This window comes from Lissotriton helveticus, chromosome 8 (genome assembly GCF_964261635.1).
Source record: "Lissotriton helveticus chromosome 8, aLisHel1.1, whole genome shotgun sequence".
In the NCBI taxonomy this organism is placed as follows: Eukaryota; Metazoa; Chordata; class Amphibia; order Caudata; family Salamandridae; genus Lissotriton; species Lissotriton helveticus.
This window is the reverse complement of record NC_136069.1, coordinates 477459916-477479086: the sequence shown is the minus strand read 5'-3', so window position 1 is coordinate 477479086 and position 19171 is coordinate 477459916. Positions and strand designations below refer to the sequence as shown.

At 41.5% G+C, this 19171-nt stretch overlaps 1 protein-coding gene across 1 annotated transcript in view; it reads left to right on the top strand.

The window, feature by feature from the left end:
* The window catches only part of NAA16 (N-alpha-acetyltransferase 16, NatA auxiliary subunit), a 587644-nt gene that overhangs the window by 233946 nt on the left and 334527 nt on the right, over positions 1-19171 (top strand). Inside the window, exon 8 of the mRNA XM_078657379.1 lies at positions 16218-16313. Within this exon, the coding sequence (XP_078513505.1) occupies positions 16218-16313 (96 nt within the window). The remainder of the gene's footprint in view (positions 1-16217; positions 16314-19171) is intronic.

Sequence of the window (19171 nt, the reverse complement as noted above, 5' to 3'; positions counted from 1 at the left end):
GTCATACACAATGCCAATAACTCAAACTTTAATGCTGCGAGACCTATTGCATTGTAAATGCTTGTTTGTATTGTCATGGAGTTATTCCAGCCTGGGGCTGTTAATAGGTCCATCCCTGCATCCTTAGGACTATGCAGTCAATTTAGCGCACATTTTTGTGATAAGATCAATATGATTTACTCCTAGTTTGATCATTAGCGTGGTGCAGATCAGGTCATGAGGGAAGGTGGTCCTCTGATGGAAGATGAGCCTAGTTGGGCGGCTTTTGAGACTGTTCTTATGCAGGCAGTCTTAGACATCATGGACACGATAGTTAGGCTCCCCCCTGGAGCCTTGGCCGCGCTTTGTCTTTTACCAATGTGCATTGACTCTTGCCCCACACTTTACCAACATCCTCAATTGCACCTTGAGCAAGACCGAGGTCCCTGCGTACTGGTAAACAGCTGTACTACTTCCATGGCTGAAGAAACCTGGGCCCGGTCTCACAAATCTAGCCAATTTTAGGCCGGTCTCGCTTCCCTTCCCGGTGAAGATTCTAGAGAAACTGGTGAATTTGAGACTCCTGAAGTATTTTCAAAGCAATCCGTTATTAGATGATTCTCAGTGTGGTTTTAGGGCAGGCATCAGCACTGAAATCAATCTTTTATATGTTTCTGACATCAGTAGATGCGCAGTCGATGAGGGCAAGGCTTCTACCCTCATCTTACTCGATCTTCAGGCTGCATTCAATACGGTCTCGCATGCTGTTTTATTGAACTGCCTGTCCGATATTGGGAGCACTCTAGCACGTTCTACTATGTTTTGGCTCCCTCCTTAGAGGACATACTCAGTTTATCTGCAACCATATACATCTGAGGATGCAACTGTACATTTTGGTGTTTCCTTGGGTTTGAGCCTGTGCTGACACTTTTTATTGTGTGCATGGCTTCTCTGGCTAACATAGTCAGGAGATTGGATCTAGACATCATATCATATGCTGATGACACGCAATTTATGATTTCAGTAGGGAAGGATGTGGACACCTGTAAGGAAAGCCTAGTGGGTTGCCTCTCTGAGATGTCTTGCTGGATGCAAAAGCACTGCCTGAAGTTAAATGGGGGACAAAACGGGGGTCATTTGGTTTAGAAAACCAAACTCAATTTGGAATAACACTTAGTGGCCCAGTTCTTTTCGCACCACCGTGACACCTGCCAAATCTGCAGGCAACCTATGCAACATTATTGATGAAACTCTATGAGCGACCAGTTTAATGCGGTTTGTAGAGTCTACTTTGGCCTACCGAGGATGATCTGGTAGATTTTCAGATGGGTATCCTATAGCTGCAGGAAGGTCACTGCACAGGCTCTGATAGTCGTCTGGATTATGGTAATTCTCTATATGTTAGAATGGCTGATTATCTGTTTACCAAGCTGCAGAGCATTCAAAACAGGGCTGCACGATGGATTATTGATATCTCCTCTAGGAACTCTGACTACGCCAGTCTAAACAACCTTCAGTGGCTACCAGTATGGAAGGGGGTTGCGTTTTAAATTACTATGCCATACTGACTGGGCTGTTTATGGCCGGAGCACTATGATCCTCCAGAACAAGGTCCGGAGATGTATACTGACTCGGAATCTTCAGTCTAGCAGCTCAAACACTTGGGTGCATGACCAAATTAATTGTGCCGAAGGTAGGGTGTGGGGGTTGTCAATCTTTTTCCCACTTGGCAGCTACTCATTTGAATGCTCTTCCACCTTCTTTGGGAGAGATTTCCAACTTCCTCAAATTCCCCAAGAGGCTACAAATTTTTCTGTACGAAAAGTATCCATCATTTACCCCAAGCTAAAGTTCCCCTGCTAACAACTGCAGTTTGTGTGTCAGCCCTAGCACCACTCCCTTTGGAGAGAGCCCGAGTGCTATATAAATAAAATAAATAAGTGAAAGTCTGACTATTAGTTTTTTATTTTAATAAATGTCCTTAAAGCTATTACCTCTTCTCCCCCATCTTTTATAAGAATTGTTGGTTCTATCTTGCACAGTACAGAATCCCAATTTGCTAATTTGCCCTGCTGATTTTTTTAGTTTTACTGTTCTTGGAGTTGATGCTCTCTGCATGCAACCAGCATAATGTTAGGCTTTTAGTAATTGCTGTTGAGCATCTGTCACCTCTTGGAGGTGTGGTAGCTACATTTCTATGTAAATTCGAAGATGTTATTTGAGGAAATCAGTATCACATCTAGTCATGATCGAGTTCACAAACATTTTTGTTTTGCCTTTAACTGATCTAACTGTATAATGTAACGTCCATCCAAATTGTGTAATAAGAGACCTCAAAGTTCATATGAACTTAACATGTAATTCTCTCATACATTGAGAAATCTCACTCCCACCAAGCTAATATTGATAAGATTACCTACATTAATAATTTTATGCAGTTCAATCACTTGCATTTTAAATCTACAATTGTAAATATGTATTTTATAAATGATATAATAGATATTCTAATGCAGAAAACAATAAATCAATATTATTGCTCACCATAGATTCAGACATAAAAACTAACCATGCTACTTTATATTTTTTAGGTCTTCTTAAGGCTTTCTCTCCCCCATTGGTAAGTTCTGGAGCTCCAATCTGTGAATTTTAATTAGGGTGCTATATTGTATTTAGATTCTCACATTTTAAAAGGTTTGTTTAAAAATTAAATGTGCCTTGGAGCTGGTAATGTTACTGATTAAATCCCTCATCAAAACTGCCTTAATTTGGTTTCCCTATTATAATTTTTCTATCCAGGCAAACTTTTAATATAATTTTCTTCCATTTTTACGCTTTTATAATTTTTCTAATTCCTATGTAAGATGACCCTAAAGTTTAAAACACTGAAACGTTCTCTTTAGGCAATAATTCCCAAATTGTTTAAAACATCTTTACATATTAGCAACATCATGTGTTTTTCATTGCAATCCACATTTGGAGCTCCAAAGCATATTATGAGGGAGAGGGTCCAAACATCACTGTATGTTCATTATACTTTACAAAACAAATTAATGTCCATTACATTTTAGAAATCTTTTGGTCAAAAGTTGAATCCAAGATTTCAGGCGAAGTCCTCTCCGGATACCGTAAGAATATATACATGCTCATATATTTAATGTTTGTACGTACTATATAATATTTATTTAATATTCTTTGAAGTGAAACTAGAACACCCAGCTCAAAAATGATGTATTTGTGGGTAAATTACTTTATTTCTCTGTCTGAAATTGTAACTCGGTAATGTAATCTATAATGTTAGAAAAGGTGCAAATAAATAAGTATAATGTAGGAAACAGTACAGTGCACTGTGCTGTCCCAATCCTGTTTTCATGTGGTCAGCGATTCAATCTTGCTTGTAACTGGACAAGCTGGACCCTATACTTGACACTGTATACCACACCCCATGTTTGAGGTGTTCCTATTGCAGTAAAAGTGTTCCCTGATTTGCGCTATATCAGATATCTACAATAAAATAACTCACTGTGTTGAGATGCCACCATTTTTCATGATGTAATCACTCTATATTTTAAAATGTTCTAGATGCAGTTTTTTTGTTTGCAATTAAAATTTATAATAGGCAGTTTCAAAGTTTAAAGCACTGATCCAAACCTTTTCATTAGTACAGCACAGTTGTAATTTCACACGCGATGATGGTGTTAACTGAAAAAGTATTGTTCCTGTATGAAGAGGACGTTCTTACTAGGTCATGTGAAATAGGGAATCGAATTTTAAGATTCTGACTGGGCTTTTTAAAAACTTGCTAAAGTGCTAGAAGAAATTTGTTGCTTTGTGCTAAGCTGAGAAAATGTCATCCATGCGATTTTGAATGTATGGCATGATTCCCAAATTGACCTGGTCTAATTTCCTAATGATTTGCCTGTTTTCCTTTTTTATTGAATTTTATTGATGTCCAACCATACAACATGTATTTATTTACCAAACCTCTCCCCACCTTTCCCACCTGTTGATCACCGGCACACCAAATACCCTACTCTTGTCCACCCATTCTCGATCTTCTCAATTTTTTTCATGGCACCGTCTTCCTTTATGAATCTTCTTTCCTGGTCTGTGACTCGTATCCATTTCCCTTTTCAAGTCTCTTATGATGGGAGACGCTGAGGAGACCCATTTACACTCGATTTCTCTTCTGCGAGGAGGAACCCTAGGATGAATAATATGCGGTGATGAGTTGCATTTGATTCACACCAAATCCCTAATAGGATTAGTGGGGCTCCCATGGTTACCTGAATGTCAGTAGCAGCCTCCAACCTGTGAGTCACCCCCTCTGAGAACCCGCGCAAGACCGGGCAACACACAAGTGTATGCAGGAAGGTTCCCCAGTGTCCACAGCCTTTCAGACAGTAATCATCTGACACTTCTCCATTTTATGTTGCAGAGCTGTAATGTAGTAGATCATATATAGAATTTTTAGTTGTATTAATCTGTAATGGACCTTAATCAGTACATGTCTTGGGAATTGTAACGCATCTCCCCAGTCCTCGTCCTCGAGGTTTCCAATGTCTATCTGCCATCTCGCCTTTAATGGTTTTAATTCTCTTTGGGTGTTCCTCATTAAGGTTTGATAGGTGAGTAAAATCAGTTTTGTAAGTATTGGCCCCTCTAATAATCTATTCTCCAGGGGCAAGGCTTTCATAATTTCCTCCTCTGATGTGATCTCTGCCTGCAGTGCATGGTGCAATTGCACATATTTTAATATCTGGGAAGCCAGCCTCTCATATTCCTCTTGAAGGTATGTGAAGGGCACCATCCCATGAGCGTCCCATACATCCGGCAGTCCAATCATATCCCATTGTCGGAAACCCCTAAGGCCCGCCACCTCCTTCAGTCATGTGCCATCCATAATGGAATCCCGGAGTAGGGCCCCTCCTCATCCCATTTTCTGTGTAGCTCATGCCATAGTGTTAACATCACCTTCGTCCTCTTTTAGCAACCCCGCCCCCCCTAGAAAATATGTAGGTATTCTTTCCCTCCCACCATCTGCCTGTCCATTCTGAATGCTAGGCTCTCTATTGGCGCATATGCCCAACAATTGACTATGCTCAACTGTGCCGCCTCATAATACCGTTGCACGTTAGGCAATGCTAACCCTTTCTGAGAATTTGAGACTTGCAGAGTAGTGAGCGCTATTCTCGAGATGTCTCCCTGCAACAGTAATTTCCTAATTATCACATTGACTTCCCTGAAAAATTGTTAGGGTATCCTATGGTGGCTATTTTGTAGTATTTAAATGAAGCGTGGGATGGCCACCATTTTGTACAATGCTGCCTTCCCCCATTAAGGTGAGGGGCAAACCTCCCCAGTGTTTTATGTTTGTTTCCAGATTTCCTAGTAGTAGGGCAAGATTTTTCTCATAATGCGAGATTTCACTTTGAGAAATCCCATTTCCCCAATTATTTAAAGCGTGTGCCTTCAATACACAATGACTTTGTGAGGTTAGCCCCTGCCATCCATTTACCCATAGGGAAGATTATGGATTTCCCCCAATTGATTTGGAGCCCGTAATATTTCCTGCACAGTGCAAATATTCCACCTACTCTTTTCATGGTGTTTTCTGGGTTGGCCAGATGTAGTAGCACATCATCTGCTATTAACGATGTATGATCCTGCCATGGGGAGGTTTGGGGGGTGGGGTCCCATCTACAGCCATCAATTTTGTTGCATCCTTTCAGCTAATGGCTCTAGCACGAATAGTAACAGTGAGAGGGGGCAGCCTTGTTGTGTGCCGCTCCCAACTGGGAATGTCTCCAAGAGTATCCTGCTCCACTTCAATCACGCTTGAGGTTTCGTATACAACAAACCAACCAAGGCCAGGAATTTTGGTCCAAACCCCATTTTCTCTAAGACCGCAAACATATAGGACCATTCCACAGGGTCGAACGGTTGGTGGGCATCAAGGGAGTACCTTAAAATCTCAGGCTGCTGCTATATTGTTCTATAGTCTTCGGAGGTTAAACTTTGTGGATCTGTGGTGCATAGACCAATTTTGGTCTGTATGTACCAGATCTAAAGATTTGCCTGTTTTAAATTTAAAATTACTTAACTCAAAAATACACCTTTTAGATCCAGTATTTATCTCCCTAGATTTGATTATGATTGGTGCCTTCTTGGGCTGCTGCGTCAATGTCAGAGCTGTGAACTGGGACCCTATGGTGCTACGGTTGTCTTTAAAGTTCCTGTTGTAACAAGTGAGACTTAAAAACACTCTCATGTGAGTTTGGGTAGTGGTCATTTGCCACTGCAGCATTGACTGCATCTTGGCATCCAAAGAGTGAATGCATCCGTTACTACCCATGGATTGTCAAATGCCATGGTCTCATCCAGGTTGGACATGCAGAATTCATCAAGCCTTCATAGAACATGATTTACCAGTTGCTCGAAAGTGGTAGGGAAATTTTTCAGCCCATAGGGCGTTATCCTAAGCTAGAATAGCTCCTTTAGTTTAGGGAATGTTGCCTTCTCCTTGGTATTGGGTGCTAAAGTAATCTGCAAGTAGCTACTGGTCTGATCAAAGTACTTTACAGTACTCATTCAGCCCAGAAGATCATCAGCTTTGAAGATAGGATGTACATCTGTTGTTGTGACTTCATTGAGGGCTCTGTGGTCCACACAAACAGGCGATTCTATTGACCATTACTTGGGCATGAACACCACTGATTGGCCGAAGGACTATGAGATCTGTCAGTCACCAGTCAACATCTTGGCCATTTCATGCATTGCTTTTTTAACAGGCAGACTATCTCCTTGTCAGTCCCTGGGACACAGACTGTTGTCAAGCCTAGAGTCAGTGAGAATAGGTGGAAAAATTGATAATAGAACATACCTACTGTGTTGGTGTTCATTTAGGAACAAGCTGTACCCCTTCCACAGATTAGTCCCTTGCGTCACTATGCAGCAAGTCCGGAAGAGGCTCACTATCTTCCTCAGCGTTCTAGCCGTGGTGTTCACTGTGTAATCTCTCAGGAGGTAAGGCTTCAATTGGTTCACATAGAACACACTTCTCCTTGTCGCATCTTTGTCCCCTAGGTAGTTTACATCATATCAGGAAAATGGGCTGCAGCACCAACTCCTCCTGATAGTCCTGGTACCCAGTTAACGTTGTTTTTGGTCATACAAAAGGTTCTTTTTTTTTTTTTTTTGCCTGGCCCATGCATTGTCCCATCAGTCTTCTAAGTCCAATCACATGGTCAACCACATACTTTTGTAGTGACTGTAGTCATGTAAATGCGAGACCTGTTGCATTATAAATGCTTGTTCGGGTTGCTCGTAGTCATGCAATTGCAATCAATAGATTAGTTTATAGAATCACCTGGAGGAATCTCGATACCTGCTTTATTCCCTTTGCCTTTTTGATATTTTGGACTCAGAACTTGGCGCCTTTTGGCTGTGGTAGGAGCTATTAGTTGTTTCCATTGTATCGGGCCCTTTTACCTGGGGACCTAGTTTCTAAATGCTGCTGCACTAGTCGACCAACTGCAGCTTCCCAAACCAGGTTAATTAACAAAGTAGCACCAAATAGCATAGAGCCGAAAAGAGCACTTAACCTCTGCCTTTCGGACGGGCTGGATTTCCTTTCCTTTCTTAGGGTTTTTTGTTGAAGAAAAATTAGGGGTTTTTACAGCACACCACTTGTCATATTTTAGTCATCATCATTTAAATCGCATCTGTGGGTATAAATAGTCCCATTCATTCAGAAACAATTCCAACAATCTTAGTCCAGAATTGAGAATCCAGAACCGCAATTCTCTTGCTGATCAGTAGCCTTTATTTAAAAATTAAGATTTCCGTTAAAATGTTTCCAGCACACGACTTGCCGACACGTGTTTCTTCTTTTTCAAGGCATGACCGTAAGTATCAAATACAGTAGGACCGCATATAGACCAAGCCTGGTCATAGAACAGTTCAAGTTTCATAGGCTGTTTTCCTTGGTCAGGGTTCTCACACCTAAAGTTCCGAGCTTTGAGCGCCTAGGGGGCTTTGTGCAAGCTCTGCCACATGGCATCCCTCTTACTGGCTCCCAGAGGAGAGCTGACACAGTAGCGGCACATTACCTCACTGTTGCATTCACACTCTGCACTTGTGTTAGGTGGTTGTGAATGCAACTTTACAGTTTTTACTGCTATTGTAGTCACTGCAGCACTGTTCTTATAGGCGTAGGTGACTCCTGTTTACCAAGTTCCCAAAATTGAGTTATCAGACAGCCCTCGTCTCCTGTAGATTCGTGGCAAAAGGAGGCGAGCTGGGCAGGCGATTGGCGCCGAGAAGTTCTATCGAGTGTGGGACTTGGGCTGTAAAATTCTTCAGAGTCGCAGTTCCTCCTACTCTCCAATTCTCAAAGTGAGGGGCAGGGAGGCAGGCACGAGCAAGGAAGCACCATACGTTTTAGACAGACCATGTCTCCGCATCACATCGCATCATGGTCGGCCAGTCAGGAAAGATGGTGGTCGCAGTGAAACTGTGTTTTCTGTGGAATGTAAGATTGAATTCGGACTTGTATGGCTGGTATATCAATTCAATCGCTAGACTCTTGCTAGCACCTGTTTCAGGATTCACCAGCTCACTATGTAGCAAGACACCCTCCTAGCCAATGTAATATCTTCCTACTACTCTTTTGCTGACCCGTTCCTGGGCTTCCTTCCAGAGTCCCAGAAATCTAGGGCACTTAACTTGTGGCTTGCAGATAGATCCTCCATCAGCTAATAACCTCTATTGCTCTGGCAGTGACCCAGAAGGCAACACTTGGCCCTCTTTGAGTATCTTCTCCTCTCTGCCTAGAGTAAGGATATTGGATGCCATTGCTTCCCAGGGTCTGTCCTAATCTGCCTACCACCTTGCTTTGGTCTCTGCAAAGTGCTAATGTTTCCATTCTCCTGAGATTGACAGACCGTCTGTGCTCTGGTCAACACAGCTGACAATGTTCAAGCTATATAGGCTTTTTGCCCTGGTACTAAATCTGGTACACTCCAATCATTGTCCAAGAGACATCCAAATATTTGCTTCACTTACTCACCACCCATGGCTGATAATTCATTTGCATCTCAGCTCAAGCATTGTGATACTACAGGTTTTCTACACTGGTTATGAAGTCTGTGCCATTGGCATCAGCAAGAACCTCCTCCGGTTTAAGATACCTCCTCTCAACCATAGTTCTATGAGCTGCTTTATTTCTCATGACAGGAACTCTTCCTCCAATTGATGTTAGCTTCTAAAGCAAACCCCATTGTGTTTGGTTGTATTTGTTTCATGGCCTCTGGGTCCCTTTCCCAAATGTCCATAGCCATTAGATTAACTTCAACAGGGCCCTCTCAGGTCTTTTCAACCACAGTTAAAACACTCGTTCGGATGGGTGCAGCTGGTACTAGGTTTTTCCCAGACAGTCTTTTGTAATGAACTTCTTTGGGTCGCCTAATTCAGGTGATCACCCTCAGCTTGGAAGAACTTTCCTGTCCTCCATTCTCATTGTGCTGTTCCTGATTTGAAACCCATATCCTTTTCTGTTTCTGTCCTCCTTGTGGGAATTGCTTTGGCCCTTACCATCTGGTTTGAAACCAGTCTCTTGAGTTACTCTCACTCTCTCTTTGGCTTCGAGCAATGATGTCTCACCCCGGCCCTTTGGTAACATTGTTAGCTAACCACTTATCAATCAAAACTACAAGAATGTCTGCATACTTCTCAGCCACATCTGACAAATATGAACTAAGTTGAGTAGATGACTCTTCCTTAAGTCTGTCATCTTCGTCTTAAGATAATTAAATCCTTGGTTTTCATCCCTGTGACTCACTCACTCAAGTCACAAAATACTCCCTGAATGTATGTTTTAAATGCTAACCTGTTTGCTCATCCACAGGTTTTCTTCCAATGACTGCTGTATCTTTCATGAGCAAGCAACTCATGAGAGTGGCTGCCACATAGACACATGATTCAAAATCTGTGCTTTGGAAGCAATCTCAAATTCCACAAACCATTCAAAAAAAGTTGACCCTCCACATAAATGTGCACAATCACTGTTGAAACCTTGGCAGGAATTCCTGAAGAGTTACATTTTTCCAGATATAGATTCTCTTTCTCCAAAGCTATCCTGTCCTTTTCCTGCTTTTCCCTTTCCCGTTGCCTTTTTCTCTCATTGACTCATTCTTTTTAATTTTCCCTCCATCTTTCCTCCTGTTCCTGGCGAGCTAATCTCAGCTTCTCCTCAAACTCCCTGGTCTTTGCGCCTTCCTCTATTATAGCTTCCTGAAGAGCCAACCTCACATTTGGAGTCTCAGCTAGACTTAACCTTCTCAAGGGAATAGCTCCTGGAGTTGGTGACAATGTTACCTAAGAAATCCGTGGCTGGGATCATCTCAGGGAAACATTGGAAAACAAATTTGCAGATGCACGCGGGATGTTTCTTGGAAAAAAACATAGCAAAGGGCGCAACAGCATTTCCTCAGAGATCGTGTCATGGTTGGTGCACCCCTCCAAGGACTGCACAGGTCCAGGATCTTACTCATGTCAAGCTACAGGCCTAGGCCTTCGTGCACACAATTAATGTGAGTCTGAAACCAAAAGGGTAAGAGATACTCTCACTTGGGCACTCCGGGCAAGAGAACTCAAGGGTACACCATAGAGGGGGAATTCCAGTCTCAACAGTATCTGCTCTATTCACACCATTAGTGCAAACTACTTATGCTGTTTTCTTCCTGGACAAATGTATGCTGAAAACGTACTGTTCATTTTTACCAAAGGTGGATGATCGTGCCTTTCCGCCTGAGACATTCCATCTGTCTCCTTCCCTATGTTAATTCACCTAACCCCTCTATGGAGAAGGAGAGGCTTCCCCAGGTGAAGCTAAATAGGGCTCTTAACTTTTACATCTATGCTGACCAGCTTTTAATGCTTTCTGCTGGTGCTGATAAGGGAAAGCCGGTCCTGGAGCAAATCTTGTGCAGTTGCATAAAAACTTGCTATGGCCTGGCCAAAAAGGATCCTCTAGAGGGCTTTTGGGCTTATTCCACCAGGGTCAAGGCTGCCACATCAGAGTTTACATAGTCTGTTACATTTTTGGACATCTGCCTGGTGCTATATGGACATCCACTCAGGTCTTCACTAGGCACCACCGTCACAGTAATCAAGTCTGACAGGTGGGCCATTTTGCCTGCTTGGTTCGGCAGAACTTCATGTTGTAAGTCACTCCTCAGAACCTGCATTTTTTGGGACTTATTTGTTTGTTGTCTATTCAAAGTTATTGTCCCTACAGTTAGAAGTACTTATCAGAAGGACAAGTTATTCACTTTTGGTAAGCTTTCTGGTGGATACTTAGTCTAACTGAAGATTCCTCTTTGCCCTCCCTTCTCCTTGGTCTGTGGAGTGCACTTTCGAGATTCTAAACCTCACAAGTTATATTGTGTACACTTTTACATAGACATTGTCTCGTCTGATCTGCACCTGAGGGCATGGAAGATTTCATTGGAAAACCAACATCAGTGTGAAGTGGTGTCACCTTTATCCAGCTCTGTGCCATAACTTCAAGAGGTTGTGAGGTAGACCAGAGTCTGATGGAGCAATTGCTATGAAAGGTTCTAGATTCAGTCTGGTGCCCATGGGAATCCAAAACGTGAGGAATCAGTGGTTACATAAAGCATCCACCAGAATCAGCGTACATACAATGTATGTAACACCTTAGCGATGCTTAAATAAGACTAAATGATCTCCAGAGAATTCTTGCAATAAGAATGTCTAATTTTCCTCAAATCTGGTCAATTAAAAGCAGGGATATATATATATGTATATATATATATATATATATCAGAAGTTCCAAGCTTCAACTCGCACAGACTCGCTGAAGAGCGCCGCTTGCCGCAATCTGTACACGGACCCAAATATGTGCATCAAAGATCTATAATTCCTTATAACGTCAAGACGCGGTTCGCAGACTCAGCCGCTTGTTCACTCGACAGTGAGTGTTGCCTAAAGAGTGCTCTTTAAAGTGACAATGCAAAATAATTGTGGTAGCCACGTGACTAGCCCAATCATAGAGCTGAAAGACATACTCGTCGACCATAGCAGCAATATACATGTAAAATACATACAATAACTTGTGGTCTAAAATGTTTAACAGTATAAAATAATCTTGATCAAAATGTCAAACATAATGTAATGAGAATAAATGTAAATCATTATCATATTTAGTCGTAAATTTTAAAAATTGTCTCCGCAATACGATTCGACTCAAGTGGTCTCAACCCAATTCCCCAAAACAGGTTTATAAAAACAATGTGCTAAAGTGCAAATTGTGTCTGTATTTGAAAAATCACTCCTGCTAATAACACAGCTGAAATATATAATTCCTAATGTCATAATGTATAAATTATAGTCAAATACAATTGAATGGAGTGGGTATAGATATTTTTTGCATTTTGCATGCTCCATCATCTTCGGTGAAATACCAATATCTTATCCTCATGTCCTACCAAATCTTCAAGATGAATGCACAGTTGACTTTCAGAGCAAGTGGATGACATATATTTCTCCCTAGACTAAATTCTAATAAAACAAATAATTGTTTAAAATATAAAGTCCACGTGTATGTCAAATACCAGTTCCCACATGAGCATGTTGTAAAATGCTAGAATGTGTAGTAGCTTGCAAACATAAAAAAAATATATAGACACAGTGAAATACATTTTATGATCTGGGCCTTTGTGAATTCCCAAACCTCAAAAATAGTAGATTAAGTCTATTATCATAACTGTGTCAACGTAAACACTTTCTCCAAATGTAAACTTGTTTGGTCAGTTATTATGGTTCACATAATCATGATGTACAATAAATATTTTGTTAAATGCATACATAACTTTTCATATATAAATATATATAACTGTAAAATGCATTCAATATGAATATCCATAAAATATTCCGATAAAAATGAACATCCAATGATGGTGATTCCGAATATGAACCTAAGAGTTTACACGGAGGGTCTCAGCTAATTTATGTTGCTCTAAGTACTATGATTTAAATGATACAATTAGAAAAGACTATTTGTACGAAAGTACCTACTCGAGGATATGGAAAACTGAAAAGGGCTCAGAGACACTAAAATAGGTGAGACTGACTACTACTCAAAAGTTAAACTGAACCGGTGAAGAAGGTAGCTGAATAACTGGGTTAATTGTCAAATCTTAGGTCAATAGTGGCAGCTAAACACTTAGAGACATGTGTAAAGGTCTTCTGTAATGTTCAGTCCATTCGGAGATTTGGTATCAAGTTGTAGAATATACCTAGTGTCTAGCCTCCTAAGTTTACTTTCACGATCTCCGCCTCTTCTGCTAGGTGGTATAGCATCAATCAGAAAGTAGCTAAGGCTCTTGTTATTTGATTAATGGAAGTCCTTAAAGTGCCTTGCTACTGGATATGTGTTGTCTGCATTAGTTATTGCGCGGAGATGTTGGAGGATTCTTTTGTGGGCCTGCAGTTTCGTGCTACCGATGTAGCGAAGGCCACATGGTCATGAAAGGACATATACGGTGCACTCCGTCTTACAAGTCAAAAATGTGGTTATTTTGTAAGACTTCTGGCTAAATGGAGTTGTATAAGCTGTGGTGTTAACCCCATGTATACAAGCTTTGCACGTTTTACAACGTATAAACCCTTTGTGAATCTGCAACCATGAGGTGTTTTCAATGATTTCAGGGTTTGTAGCAACCAAACAATCTCTCATAGATGGCGCTCGACTATGGGTAATGGACACCCTCTGCGGGAGCAGAGGTCCACATACTGGATCATTTAGGAAAAGTGGCCAGCTAGCCTGTACTATTTTGTTTATTTCTTTGTGCCGACTGCTGAAGCCCATTATTAGTCGAAATTCTGGCGTATTGTCTGTGTTGGGACCTGATTTGGCTCTGGAGGTGCCATCTGCCTGGGTTTTAACACACAACAGTTGGTCACGATCAAGCAATCTGGTCTTGGTGATGACTTGTTCCAATATTTTGGGCCTATAGCCTCTTTCCAGAAAGCGCTGCCTGCTCTGTTCTTGGGCCGCTTTCAGGTCACTCTCTGTACTACAGATGTGCCTAAGCCTGAGCATCTCCCCGTAGGGAATGCTATTGATAGCATTCCCTACGTGCTATATATATATATTCACACAAGCGCTTGTGAAAGCGCGAAATGCGTCACGGCGACTGGTTTATGAATATAATAAAACTGGTTATGCTGATCTAACGGATTTGACCCTGTTGTGTTTTTTGACCTGAGTGCTCGCTGGAACGCCGCTCTTTGAGGAATGTATGTGTATATATATATATATATATATCATTCCATGAACTTACATCATCTATAGTCTATCAGGATTCCATCTTCAGACTTAGCTTGCTAACAATATATATTTCCTTCTTGTTTAGTGGATGCCCATATCTATCAAAAGAATTGTATTCAGTCATCTGATTGCATTGCAACAGGAGCTTGGAGCTCTTTTTTTTTCATCATCCACTGAACTGAGTGTTTTTTTTTCATAAGTAGAGTAGATTCATAAGATTTGTTACCACATGGATTCCAAAGTATTTTCAGTTATAGGCGACAGTAAATAGCTGCTGTCTTCGCTTTGAGCTTCGATGCCTAACTAGTTGAATTTGGCGTGTCTCCAGAATATAGTTATGCAACGTTTTTATTCAACTTTAGTACACAGCCTTGACTAAATTGCTCCGTTATACAGTGATCCATTTTTACATGTACTTGAATGAAACAGAGCTGATCTTTATGCTCTTATAGCACACCAAAACAGAGACTCAGAGCCACACATTTAAACTTAAATCTGCTCAGCTCTTTCTGGTCTGTTAGTGGAGTGGACAACTAGAAATGTTCTCCAAGATATTCACACCTACACAGAAGCGCTCATCATAGACTTGATTAGGGAACCGGTACCTGATTGCTGCAGTAGGCTGCTTCCTGCTCCTTTCAAAAATGTGATTGCAACCTGTGACATTGATAGCAAACAAATGTAAGCTGCAGTCTTCCAGGTAAGCACCCTCAGACAAAATTCTGCATTTCCCAATGCTTAGACCCTTACAATTCTATCTTCTATGTGCTATTGAGATGCTAATTTACCCAGCTGCATTAAATTCAGAATTCGTCAGCCATAATTATCCAGGCCCAACTATATTTCCCCTTCTCTAATGAGCATTGCACAGGTTACCTATTTGTAAGCGAGTGCTACTCACCGTCAAACATGTTCATCAGAACTCCCCCTACTTTTTGGTGCCCAAAGTTACATGGTGTGTTCCTGGATAAACCCTTCTTTGAGCACAATAGACAGTGCTAGGTTTGCCTAAGTCCAGGAGAGTCTGATGTGGGAACAGAACTTGCTTGGTGGCAACTTCCTTGTCTACAAATCCTTCCCAATCTCCACACCAATCGGTCTTTTAAAATTCATGAAGTCTCTTAAAATCTGGTTATTTGTTCACTCTGATTTCTTCATTCTGTTTTGTGCTGCCGTACATGTAATCTACTGTGTTATTGCTTGGTGCCATGAAACTGTGGTGAACATGCTTTTTTTATAGATTAAAAAACACATATTAACACAAATGCATGTAGCTGAATTTTTTACCGCCTGTGCATTCAATGACTATTCATAACTGAAACTGATCCATGCAAAGTGTATGTGGTAGGACATTTTCATCTATATATTAGTGACGTCTTTGATTTTGTTTAGGTGTTCTGAGTTTGAAACTCTGGACTAGTTATTATACCTAATCATATAGTTTTAGTCCGAAAAAGCAAATTATCTATGTATTATTTTCAATTTAGAAATGACTTGTGTTAACAGTCTTGTTGGAAACAAATAGTGCTTCTGTTTTTTGATACGTAATTCATCATCCATGAAAATCTAAATGATCTGCATTTCCTCACATGAGTAAAATTCCATTCTTTACAAAGAGACTTACATCACCTCTTTGATTTTATTACCTTTTCAGTACAGTACGATTATACTTGAGAGAGACTTTAAAATATGTCTGGAAAGTGCCAGTGCTAATGTATGAGAAACATCTCCAACTGGAATTTAGGTATTTGAAAGTCTAATCAAAATGTGAGCCCTTTTCTAAATTGCTATCGTTTTGAATGCATGCTTAATAATGCTGTTCACCATTCTTCTATAGTGTTTTATTTTAATATTTTACATATGACTTTTGCTTTGTGGATGCCAGGTAACATAGATGACATGCTTCGTATATATGAAGAAGTCAGCAAGAAACATCCTAGAGCTGTCTCCCCCAGAAGGTTACCATTAAACTGTGTTTCAGGTAAATTACAATCAAAGTTGGCCACTACTGTGCCATTTTCAACTTTTGCAAAGAACTCTGCTTAAAGCATGCCTGTTATGTACACTTCCTAGTATGACACACATAAATAAACTACTTGACAGTGCTTCATACTGGAAGAGTATCATTTTGAAAGCAGCAGATAAAGCAGCATTTTCAGAATCACAGTAAACACCAACACTGGTATTTGATGTATTGAGTGCAAACTAATAACATGCATTTCTTCTTTTACATATTTGTCTCAGAATGTGGTGTGTCTTTATAGAAACTTGTATTCCTCTGAATCATAAGTGAATATGGACCATTCTAGCAGCATATGTTAAATATGAACATTTACATTTGTTTTGGTTAGAACATTATGTTCGAGGCATGTGAGACATAGATCACATGCTTTGCATACTCCTGCCTTCTAGTGGTGGGTCCAGATGTTTGCAAGTTGTTTGCCTTTGAGTAAGTCTTTTCCAGTCACGGGGTAGGTGACTCCTCCTTTCGGTGATAGTGCGCATGGGCATCGACTCGTTAGTTGGATTGTATTTTTTCGCCATCGGGTTTGGACGTGTATTGCTGCGCTCCGGTTCAAAAACGTTCTTCGGGTTCCCCTTGTGTGCAATCCACTCTACCCGCGTCGGTATTATTTGGAACACGTATCCTACTTCTCCGCGTATCGTATTAGTCGAGGAAAACTTCGATTAGAAAACTTCAGGTAAGCTGTCCGGCCTAGCCGCATTTGTCCACCTCACCGTCAATGGAACGGACTCCATTCAAATTCTGTCCTCTGTTCCGCGTCAAGTATCCGTGCACTGACTCGCACGAAGTGTGCAACTTGTCTCTGAAGCACAAAGAACAGATTGCGACACATGTAGATCGTTTCGATCGAAGAAAACGCTCTGCGATCGTTGGGTTCGACGTTGCAAAATGCAGAGTCAAAACGTCAAATACACACCAGACCTCTTCGGTGAAGGATCCGAGCACGGATTTGACGCACAAGGGGCAGAGGAAGAACTTGCATCTATTCCAGGATCGCCACAAGGTCAACTTCCCATGTGTACCGAAAATCTCTTGCCTCAATATCCACATCAGCCCAAACAAAAGGCTTCAGTCCCACCCCTGCCTTCAGGCCATGGTCGGCACTGAGAAGATGTTTCTGGCGCCCCCTCCCTCCTGCTCGGCACCGAAACACGTCACAAAGCCTTCTGGCTTCGGCTCGAGTCAGCTAAAGTCTGGCACCGTGCTAAAACCTTCAGGCTCGAAACCGAAAACCTTTGTAACCTAAATCATTGACACTGAAATCAGGCTTTTTCGGAACCAAAACCTTCCGCGTCAAAAAGTCATTCTACCCCAGCACCGAAATCCTCGGTGCCAAAACCCAAAAATGCACCTCTGAAGCTGCAGGATTAGTTTTCGACGTCCAAACACCCAAATCGAACCCAAAACAAAAGGAACTTTATATGAATCCAGCTACAGGACTTGTTCTTACTAAATTGCCTCAGAAACGCAAACCTGAGTCAGAGGACACCCTTAATCATTTTCCTATGAAGAGGAAGGTTGTAAGTACTAACCCCTCTCCTCCTCCCCCTCCACCATGTTCCCCTGCACCATCTTCTCCACCTTTGGAGCATTTACTCATTACACCAACTAACTCTCTACCACAACCTGATAATAATGATGGAGATGGAGCAACAGTATTTTACTAATCGATCCCTTGAAAGGTTACAACGCTGATTCACCCACAGACAGTGACCCAGATCTTTACCCTGCATAGCCTTCCCTTCCTGACGACAATGTAGGATTTCTCAAATCACTTCCTAGAGCTGAAGAATATCATGGAGTACAGTTAAAAAAATGATCTCTAGAGGAAAATTTCTTATTTGAAACGCTCAGTAGCACACATAGGGGTAGCCAGACTCTACATATACTCAAAGGTATGATGAGACATGCCAATTATATTTTTAAAGATCCTGTGCGTGCTTGTATTCTCACCCTCAGAATAAACAAAAAATATAAGCCTGCTCCCTCTTATCCAGTTTTTTTTAAAGGGCAGTTACCACTAGACTCATTGGTTGTCTCTAATGCCTGTAAATGGGCCAATTCACAAACGAAAGGGGATGCTCCCCCTTCAGACAAATAGTCAAAACTATTAGACGCCTCTGGTAAGAGTACCCACCCAAGCAGCAAATCATTGGCGCATTGCCAACACCAAGGCCCTACCAGCCAGGTGTGATAGGGCACTCTTGGACGAAATGGAGCAGTTGCTTCAATATAACCCAGATGAGCACAAAGTAAAAGCTCAAGATTTAGTCTAGGAAGGGAAGCTCCTCTCCAATTTCTCAATTAGATGTGCTTTAGATGCTACAGACACCGCAGCTAGAGTAATCAACACTGGTGTGTTATTAAGGCGGCATGCATGGTTGATGATTTCTGATTTCAAACCTGAAGTTCATCAGTCTACTTTAAATCCTCCATTTGACAAGGAACATCTCTTTGGGCCCAAAGTAAATAAGTTATTGGAAAAAAATGAAAGATACAGAAGTAGCCAAGTCGATGGGAGTTCTGCAGCCTCCTTATCGTGGCTCCTTTCGTCGCTCCTTCTACCACGGAGGGTCAAAAATAATGTCCTCCGATAATACTGCCGCCTCGTATAAAGGCAGCAATCAATCTTCCTCTACAAGAGGCTTCTTTAGAAGAGGATACAGAGGTAGCTACAGCAGAGGTCGGGGCAAAGGTTCCGCACCACGTAATTCCCCCTTCCCCCACAAGCAGTGACTTGCCTAGACTTCCCACCTATCATTTAACACCTGTCGGGGGACGTCTTCTACAATTCCTCCCCATTTGCCAATCCA